This window comes from Mytilus trossulus, chromosome 2, assembly GCF_036588685.1.
Source record: "Mytilus trossulus isolate FHL-02 chromosome 2, PNRI_Mtr1.1.1.hap1, whole genome shotgun sequence".
Classification (NCBI taxonomy): domain Eukaryota; kingdom Metazoa; phylum Mollusca; class Bivalvia; order Mytilida; family Mytilidae; genus Mytilus; species Mytilus trossulus.
This window is the reverse complement of record NC_086374.1, coordinates 23,052,274-23,062,699: the sequence shown is the minus strand read 5'-3', so window position 1 is coordinate 23,062,699 and position 10,426 is coordinate 23,052,274. Positions and strand designations below refer to the sequence as shown.

The 10,426-nt window shown below is 33.4% G+C and overlaps 1 protein-coding gene across 1 annotated transcript; it reads right to left on the bottom strand.

The window, feature by feature from the left end:
• Nucleotides 1-418: 418 nt before the first annotated feature.
• On the bottom strand, nucleotides 419-9,061 carry LOC134706769 (uncharacterized). Its single transcript, XM_063566031.1, has 4 exons — nucleotides 8,859-9,061; nucleotides 3,077-3,287; nucleotides 1,203-1,426; nucleotides 419-813 (listed from the first exon to the last, which is right to left on the bottom strand). The coding sequence occupies exons 1-4, from the start codon at nucleotides 8,967-8,969 to the stop codon at nucleotides 658-660; spliced, it is 702 nt and encodes a 233-aa protein (XP_063422101.1). The 5' UTR covers nucleotides 8,970-9,061; the 3' UTR covers nucleotides 419-657.
• Nucleotides 9,062-10,426: the final 1,365 nt, after the last annotated feature.

The window sequence follows — 10,426 nt, the reverse complement described above, 5'->3', positions numbered from 1 at the left end:
TTGATAATTCATCTTTTGTTGCTCCTTAGGGGCGGTAACACACAAATCAATATTGGCTTTGAAACCAAAAAAATCAATAGTCTTGGTCTTATTTATCATAGGAATACATTTGTACCTGGTCAAGGTATGAAAATAGATGATGTGACGTATTTTAATGTGCATCTATGATCATCTATCATGCTATTTAGAAACATGATTTACCTACATAATCAAATGGGGAAAAAATCAGTAGGAAAATGGTCCTTCCTCTTTGTGTTCACGCAAAACATCAAGAGAATTCTTGTACCTTATCGACTCGATTCATAAGATTCTTTTCCAGGAATCAATTTGTGTTAGCATGATATTGAATGTACAAGTAAATTTCATTACTTTTGTGTACAAACAACTAATATATCCACATTAGTTTCAATAAAACATATTTGATTTGCTAAAATGTATTTAAGATATGAATAAAAATCACGTAACAACAACATAAATGTACACATAACTTGTAAGAACATTTACAACAGATGACTGGCAGTTATGGAAAAGCTTTACAAAAAAATACAAAAAAAAATGTTCTACAGCATTTGTTCATTTGTTTCTTAATAGGTGTTACTAACAGTTATACTTTATATTCAATGATAATAAGTTTATTTCAGTTCTCAATTGTTCTTTCTACATTTCAACTCGTCTTTCACAATAACCCTTTCTTGCTGAAGGTTCCATTCGGCATTCGTATTCTTCCGGACAAGTACACCTGTATTCCGTAGTTTCGTCCTTTTTTATTTTCTTACACACTCTTCTATTGGATGTGTTCATGTTGCAGGTTCTCTAAAATAATTCAAAAAGATATTAACAGAATTGAGAATGGGAAAGGGGGATGTGTCAACGAGACAACGACTTAACAAAGAACAGTTAACAGACGAAGGCTAATTATTTCAGGATTGTGTGTGTGCTTTCATTTTAAGGTTGCCACTAGTTACTACAATTTTGAATAATTAAACATAAAATAAAGCTTTTAAAATAAAAACAAAAAGATACGATGAGATAAAACAAAAGAACAGTTAATTCGATCCAGTGGACCTTGTTTCCTTGTTTATATTAAACTTGCCAGTAAATAAAAAAAGGATGGTTCGTCACTCCAAGATCAAAAGAAATTTAACCATGTTATCTATCCGGTTTTTATCTAAAAATTTTTTTACATTCAAAATAATATTTACCATACTGCAGACAAATTCATGGGTGATTTGGAAAGTGGAAACATAGTATGCTCTCTTTAAATGTAAATTGTAATTATTGTTTGGGCAAGCACAGTTCACACTCTGAATTACATCAGGGTACATAACCCCGGTCAATACAACTGCCACTTCTCCTGCTTCCACATTACAAATTGTATCTGGAGTCGGTTCTGTGCAATAGTTCGACTTGTATTCAACACGTTTTCCTACAAGTATAAGATAAGTACTATAAAATCAAATATCCGTATAAAACAAGTCGACCATTGAAATATGTTCATTACTTGATTGCCGATGCTACAATAAAGGGTTTGTGACACCTTCTGTAGCCATGTGAATGACGAAATTTTCAATCGGCAACTGTATCAAAACAGAAAAAATCTAGTGGATGCCAGGCCTTAAAACTTTCCAAACTTCACAGGTAAGTATGTACACTGAGTAGTCTTAGAGGTGAAAATATGGCCATATTTGTTCATTTGTTATGATGAACCTATATATAGAGATTTTGGTTATACAATTTCAAACATAGATTACTTACTTTTTTATGATGTGCTAGTTTTTATGGTTTACAAAAAGTTTTAAACAATCTTTAAATTCCAAAATAAAATCGTGCAGAGTCACAAAAGCACACTCTAGAAGGTGTACTTGAATAGATCCATAATTAAATGGTTTTAACCAATATCTAAGGCATTCGTTGTTAGCATTGCATGCAATAGTCTACCAACCAACGAATTGCCAAATACAAGAGTACAAGGGGAAAGGCTGTGAATTTTCTATAAAATGTCAATATGTTTAGCATTGAATCAACACAAGGGTACACAGGGGGCTAAACCCAGGACAAAAGGGGGGTCCAACTTTATCTTACCATTCAAATGCATTGGTCGGCCACAAAAGGGGGTCCAACCCCCAGAACAACAACCCCCACTGGATCCGCCACTGGTACATACTATTTAATGCTAATAATGTATGAAGGGGAAAACATACGATAGTCTAAGTATGCAAATTGGATTATCTTCCCTTCACCAGAGTTTGAAATAATTTAACTCATGACCACAGGTTATTTGGGTTTGAAATGACTAAAATCACAAATGCATTAAATGTATGGGATATAAGTTTGGGATGTTGCCCTCTGATAAAATTGACATGCCTGGTTATTAAGAGGAAAAGAAAGGACACCCGGTCAATCATTTAAACAAGGATCGTTTATTGATCTTTGATCCAATGAAGTCTCAAATATCCCATCTTTAGATTAAGAGAACCTTTTTTTAAAAATTGGCCAATCAGAACTGGTAATTGTCTCTGGTGGTCATGCTTATCTGAACAAAAACTTAGTAATTAATTGTAATAAGAACATATGTGTACTAGTCATGGCAGGTTTAGTCGAGGGGTTAGTTCAAACAAACCTGGTGGTCTTGAACAGGTAATAATGGACTATCTACTGAGAAGCAAAGTGATTTGTCAAGTGTGAATAAATTGACCAAAAACTATCATCTTAGGTGCAGACATTTAATACTTTTTTGTGTGAAACAAAACCTTTTAAATTTTAATCAATTCCATTCATCCTGATGTACAGTAGTTGTTGTTTGTTTATGTAATTTATACGTGTTTCTCGTTTCTCGTTTTTTTATATAGATTAGACCGTTGGTTTTCCCGTTTGAATGGTTTTACACTAGTAATTTTGGGGCCCTTTATAGCTTGTTGTTCGGTGTGAGCCAAGGCTCCGTGTTGAAGGCCGTACATTGACCTATAATGGTTTACTTTTTTAAAATTGTTATTTTGATGGAGAGTTCTCTCATTGGCACTCACACCACATCTTCATATATCTATCCTAACCTTAATATTTCATTTTCCTATTTTACCTGATGATAAAAGATTTCGTGTGATTGTTCTTCCTGGTGCATTGTCCCATCCTCGAGGGCAGGTAATACCATCTCGGCAAGTGCAGATCTCTGTTATTGTTTCAAATACTGTTTCTTCTGGTTCAACATCTCCGTTAGGTGAACGTCTTTGTGAGATTGTCTTCAATGCATAATCGCAAGGTTTATTGTCACTGCTGCATTGGGGCAAACTCTGCAAAATTTCAAAATCATTTTACTTTTAAAATTCTGCCAACAGGAATCATACAAACGATGTCTTACAGTTTCAATATGTGGGCCTTTGCGGTATGTTTTTTTACCCATTGCTGTAGGACTATAAGTTTTTAACTTCTACACATTTAATTTCTGTTTGAGTGTTGTCTCATAGCAACCATATCTTTATATCGACGAATTATTACATTAGAAATGCAAATATTTGTAAAGAAGAAGAATATGCATGAGTCTTAATTCTGAATTTTCTGAAGTTAGCAATTTTATAGTGGATCGTTGGACAACTTTAATCAATTAGTAACCCCTTCTATCTTAGAGCAGCTGAAAAGAACCGAATGAGTTCTTGGGGTGACAAATTCTTCTTTTTTATTGTATTCATTCTGTTATTTTATTTTATGAAAACATGTACCATCAACTACGACATAGCGTTCTATAGTGTTTGACGCACTCAGCGTGTAAAAAATGAATATTTATACGCACCGAAAAAAAAAAGAAAACGGTGCCCCAGGCGCCTTTGCTTCCAGCTAGGGGCCAAACTGAGACTTTGTCATTTATTTTCCTTTAATAGATTTTTTAGGTAGTTTGTGAATTTGAAAGAGATGATACAATATAAAATGAATAAGAAAACCTGCATTGCTATAATATTACAGAAAGTGTACTCTTTCTAAATTCGGAAAAAATACCATGTTTGGCACAAGACACAGAAATAATATTTTTTTAGCCCATCTCGGCGAAACTGTCAGAGTTGTGCTCCAAAAATACTTGGCTCTGCACCTTCCGTAGTATCACTCTTGTTATATAAAAAAAAATCCATACTTATGTCAGTATTATTTGAGCGATATATTTACATCTCCTAAATAGATTACAAGTAAGGGTCGGTTAATGGATAATTAATCAGATAAATGGACAATTTATAATACCAGAGCCTATTGTTTGTTGGGTTAAAACTTCTGGGATAATATAAAATGGACAAATAATAGCTTTATAACTGATCAATGCAACCATAATAGACAATAGGGCATCAAGTAAAGCTAATACATCGCAAATTAACCGCACAGACCGAGATAAATCGCTTTTAATTGGAAACATTTATCTGAAATTATCTTATTATCTTGGGTCGTGTTGCTGAAGTCAAGGATGTTGATTATTGCATACTTTTTATGAACGAAATATTAAGGACTGTTTTTTTTCTTATAATTCCTTCTGTGTAATTGGGGGTTATTTCTTCATTATATATAAACAGGGGTGCCAAAAATGTGGAATTAATGTAAGGAAATAAAATAAAAAGCGATTGCAAACCAAACAAAGACGCGTTACATCCAAAATTAAATTATAACAATTTATTTTAAATAAAAACATATATATGCAACTTCTTTTTCAAAAGAATTATTTTTTAGTAATGTCCTCATTATCCATTATTGAAGATTTGCCAAATCTATCAAACTAGCTGTTTTCGCCTACACCTATAAGGAAAAACAAAGGTGGCACAATTCCTTTGCATTTCTTAAATTGTATGTAACTCTAATTTTAAATTTCAAACTTTAATATTCCTAATTTGTAACTTTTCAACTCTACAATTGAATATTTGAGAATTGTAACTTGAACTTTACAACTATGTAATTTAAAAATTGTAATATATGTGTTTTGTAATTTGTACATTTGTGTAATTTGCTTTTGTAATTTGAACATTTGTGTAATTTGGTTTTGTAATGTGTGCAAACAAGTCATTAATATGGCAATTGGTCATCTTTCATTTTAGTTCTTTGAAAGTATATTCAATCTACCATTATTTATTTATATACTTTTTGATTACTCTATATGTATCTATAATTAGAATTTGGTTTTTAACAACACTCCCAGTACTATTCATATGAGATCTCTCGTTACGACCAGTTTTTATTTGTGGAAGAAGTCGAAGTTTTTAGCTTGAAATTGAAATACAGAGATCAAACGCTGCTTTTCAAATGACGTAATAAAAAAATATGTAAAAATACACAAAAAAACTTATATAAAATGCATCTGAAGGGCGTTAGTTATCTCCTTACCATTGTTTTCATTTATCATTTCGTAGGCTTTAAAAGCTGACTGTGCTGTATAGGTTTTGCTCATTTTCTTTAATTTCTATGGATTTTTCTTTCGCTATGTATCCTAAAACTTGCTTATTAACATTTTTAAGGTATAGTTTAAGCATATTGCACTCATAAATGTTTATAGCTTTATAAATCATTGTTGTTTACTGCTAACCTGGAGTGTATACAGACAATAAAACGTACTCCTTTACAGACTATGTTAGTCATATTTTGTAATAACACAAATGGTTTTCTGCATAAATTACGGAATGTTATAGCTTAAAATTTTAGCTATTAATCTCAGGATGAAAAAGATATTAATCTCTTAAATCTTCATACACTTTACATTCTTTTGAAATCATTCGTCTTACTTTTTATAATTTGTATTGGAGTACGGTGCATATTCTTAAAGGTATAGAATCGGGAGAATCAGACCATGGAATCTTGAAGGTATAGGTCGATAGAGTATGTATTTTTGAAGGTATAGGTGAATAGAGTATGTGTTTTGGAAGGTATAGAATATTATTGAAGGTGTAGGTCGTAAGAGTATGTGTTTTTGAAGGTGTAGAATCTGGAGGGCAGCTTTTCTTAATAAAGGTATAGGATCTGGAGTGTGTGTTCTTGAAGATGTAGAATCGAGAGGGCAGGTGTTCGTTGAGGTATAGGATTGGGTGAGTAGGTGTTCTTGAAGATGTAGCATTGGGAGAGCCGATGTTCTTTAAATTATAGGAAAGGGGGAGTAGGTGTTCTTGTGGGTACATGATCGGGATAGAAGCCATTCTTGTGGGTACAGGTTCGGGAGAGCAGGTGTTTTTAAAGGTATGTGATGGGGAGAGTATGTGTTCATGAAGGTGTAGGATCGGTAGAGCAGGTATTCTTGGAGGTATGGGATCTGGAGAGTATGTGTTCTTGAATGTGTAGGATCGGGCGGTCAGCTATTTTTGGAAATATGGGACCGAGAGAGTATGTGTTCTTGAAGATGTAGGATCGGGAGAGCAGCTATTCTTGGAGATATGAGATAAAGAGAGTATGTGTTCTTGAAGGTGTAGAATCGGGCAGGCAGCTATTCTTGAAGGTGTAGGATCGGAATGACAAGTGTTCTTGAAAGTGTAGGATCAGGAGAGCAGGTGAGCTCAAGTTATAGTATTTGGTGAGCAGGCGTTTTTTATTCGGTAGATTACTATCTAAAATTTACAAAATAAACTATAAATTTTGTCTTGCAGTTATCAAATCTACTTTGTCGGGTTTAAATGTCAAATAATTTTCTTTGTTGTAGTAATAGTTCATTTCGATCTTTCAGTTGAAAAAAATGTCAAGTTTGTTTTACTTGTGCAAACTTTGACGGACGCTTTTCGGATTATTTTGGTTAAATTGATCTTAATTGGCATATTAGTCTCGGTTGATAATGCACATAACTGTACATGTTCTTGGGGCTAGTGATTAAAAGAATAGAAGACAGTACGACGCATATAAAATTGATAAAATTGAGAATGGAAATGGGGAATGTGTCAAAGAGACAACAACCCGACCAAATAAAAAAACAACAGCAGAAGGTCACCAACAGGTCTTCAATGTAGCGAGAAATTCCCGCACCCGGAGGCGTCCTTCAGCTGGCCCCTAAACAAATATATACTAGTTCAGTGATAATGAACGCCATACTAATTTCCAAATTGTACACAAGAAACTAAAATTAAAATAATACAAGACTAACAAAGGCCAGAGGCTCCTGACTTGGGACAGGCGCAAAAATGCGGCGGGGTTAAACATGTTTGTGAGATCTCAACCCTCCCCTATACCTCTAACCAATGTAGAAAAGTAAACACATAACAATACGCACATTAAAATTCAATTCAAGAGAAGTCCGAGTCTGATGTCAGAAGATGTAACCAAAGAAAATAAACAAAATGACAATAATACATAAATAACAACAGACTACTAGCAGTTAACTGTTTATCCTCGTAAGATCATCATGTTTCAGAGATGAGTAATTCCAATGTTTAGTGGTTTATTTCTGTAAATGTATAATTATTGAAGAAGTGCTTTTTTAATGAAATAATTATCTTCAGGAAGTTATAGGTCAAGTGGTGTTTCATTGTTTCCGCTTTTACAAATATATGGAGGCTATGTTTTAACAAACATATCGAATAATTGTACATGATAATTTTATACAAGCACATTGTTAAAAAAATGTTTTATAAGTATATTCTCGAGAAGAAATGTTGTATGATTGACTATACGGGATTACAACAGCCACCAAGAAAACGTAGACGTTAGCACATGTCTCCGTACGGCCTTCAATAATAAGCAAAGCCCCTAATAAGCTATAAAAGAGATCGAAATGATAAATATAAAACAATTCAAAAAAGAAAACTAACGTCCTAATTAACGGTAAAAAACACCAAAGAAAATAAAAATACGATAAACAGCAACCACTGGATTACAGGTTAACAACTTTGGACAAGCACATATAGAAAGTGGTTGGTTTCAAACAAATATGCAGGCGCCAAAACAAAATAAGTATATATAGAGTGAAAAGGGCTTAACTCTTCGGGTCGACAAAGCGCATAAACACAACGGCAAAAGAAAACAGGTGCAGATCTTAGAGTACTCGCATTTGTTGAAACCTAGCTTAAAGCTAATAACAACTTAAAACAAAGTGTATGTTATTGACTAATTGTGACTATGGGAATGACATATTAAAAGCACTACACAAAGAAGAAAATTGAAGGAACAGAAATGTTTTTCCGTACAAAGGGGCAGGATGACCCTTTGAAGCGGGGTATAAAAAAAAAACCGTAATTGCGTATTGGTAAGCTTTTCTGGTGAATGTATTCAATTGTTTAGTTACGATCACGAATTGTTATATTGAATTAAGTGGTAGCATAGCTAGATTGTAGAGGTTAATTCCTAGGGCTTTTCAGTCGTTCCAATAAAACAATGACATATATAGCATACTCCCCGGAAACCATGTTGCAGTAACTTGTACAGTGATAACGATAGAGTTTAAGATTAGCAATGAAAGCCACAAGGCGCTTCGCGAATCCCATCTTTTTGCCTGAAGATTTAACGTGTTATTGCTTAATAGTAGATTTTATATATATATATGATGCGCTTCTAGTTTTACTATTGTTATTGTTATATGGTATTTATAAAAACAAGAACACATCAATTAAATCAAAATATGTTAAGATATTAAAGAATATAATTTACTATAAATAATAAATAAACCACAAAAAAAACAGAAAAAGGGGGGTCCATTCCCCAATTACCGGTCTTCAATGAATCCTAAACCTTAATACTTTTTGCTTAATTTTTTAAGAACAATTGGATTGGATTCTCGATCTCGCCAATTGCTCTCTTAAAATAATAGTAATAAAAACTGTGATTAAATATTCATTTGAGAGAAATAATCGAATACTGATTCGATTGTCATTTACTATATATATAAAACACTTAATGTAAAATGCTTAAGTAAATATACTTGCCGACCATGGTTGATCGTTGGATAAAAAATCCTCAAAACTTGGTATTGCATGAACGGTCAACAGACTCACACACACAACAACACACAAACTTGAAAACAAATATGTCTGCATTGTACTACAGCTGAAAAGTTTATACTGATATCTGTCCTGAGTCTTCCTTTTTATAAGCAATCAATTGACCGTAGTCCGTGGGTGGGATCGATTACTTTTAAATATGTTATAGTCATCTGATCATATCATTAAATTACATCGAGTATGCAATTATCTTTTTAATATGTAAATCTGTTGTTATAATTAAGTTGCAATTATAAAAGTAAGCGATAACGGTGTAATTTGAGATATAATTTTATTTTGGGGAATGGAGAGCAATGAATACAAACAACCCTTAAATATCTTATTGTTTTGTCATAAGTTTTGATCAGGTGATCAATACGAAAAAGAATGACTGCATTTGAATCAGGGAGGTGAAAAAGGAAGAAAGTTTGAAAGGTACCAAAAAAATATAAGAATAATTTGTTCTCTCCTCGAAGTGACACATATAACATATTTTGGTCACATTTCTCTCATGCGACTCATGTCATCATTCAAATCCCGATATCTATAAGCAGCTAGACCGCCTTCAAAACACTGGAGTTTATTGATGAACGAACTTGTCTTCTGTCCTGTTATGTAAAAAGAAGATGTGGTATGATTGCCAAGGAGACAACTCTCCAAAAGAGACCAAAATGACACAGAAATTAACAACTACAGGTCATCGTATATATACGTACGGCCTTCAACAATGTACAAAACCCATACCGCATAGTCAGCTATAAAAGTCATCGAAATGGCAATGTAAAACAGTTGAAACGAAAAAACTAACGGCCTTATTTATATAAAAAAACGAACGGAAAAACAAATATGTAACACATAAACAAACGACATACAACCACTGAATTACAGGCTCATGAGTCTGAGTCTGAAGCTGAGTCAGCTATATCAGTGAAGCCTGGAGTTGTATCGTTAGAGCTTAGATACTTTTTTATGGAAGCCTGGAGCACCTCAGTGGAGCCCGGAGTCCAAAAAAAAAAATTGCTTTAAAGAGCCCTGTACACCGTGAAAAGAATGCTCAATCTTGAAGGTGGAGCCCAACGAAAACGTAGGGAGGAGACCGAAACTTACAACCCGTGTAATTCTCAAAGTTAAGGTCACTGGTACTTAATTGAAACACAATATTGAAATAGTGTAGGTTACATTTGTTTTTGTATGTATACGTCATATGCACAGTACAAATAAAAGTAGGATAGTGTAAAATGATTCAATTTTTACAGGTATCTCCCACCTGTCTTGTCAAGGTTGAGTGCCTATATTTACAAGTTTTATATGGTGTCGAAAATGCGAGGGCTAGAGTTAAGTCTAAACAATAAAAATTATCTTCGTATAACTCTTTATGAAAAAGTCGAGTTGCGAGAAAAAGATATATAATTAAAGCAGAACATATCTGTGTCTATCCTGTCCAATACCCATATACTTGTAAATGTGTACTGTTCCCAGGTTAAAGAGTATTCATCCTATCGGTTGTATTATAT

Bases quoted from the DNA above. Each gene is read 5' to 3' on its own strand.
- LOC134706769 (XM_063566031.1), bottom strand. From the start codon at position 8,969: ATGCAGACATATTTGTTTTCAAGTTTGTGTGTTGTTGTGTGTGTGAGT. The intron at 3,288-8,858 runs GCAAGTATATTT...GAAATTTTGCAG, and splicing joins CCAACGATCAACCATGGTCG to AGTTTGCCCCAATGCAGCAG. The intron at 1,427-3,076 runs GTAAAATAGGAA...TTATACTTGTAG, and splicing joins ACGAAATCTTTTATCATCAG to GAAAACGTGTTGAATACAAG.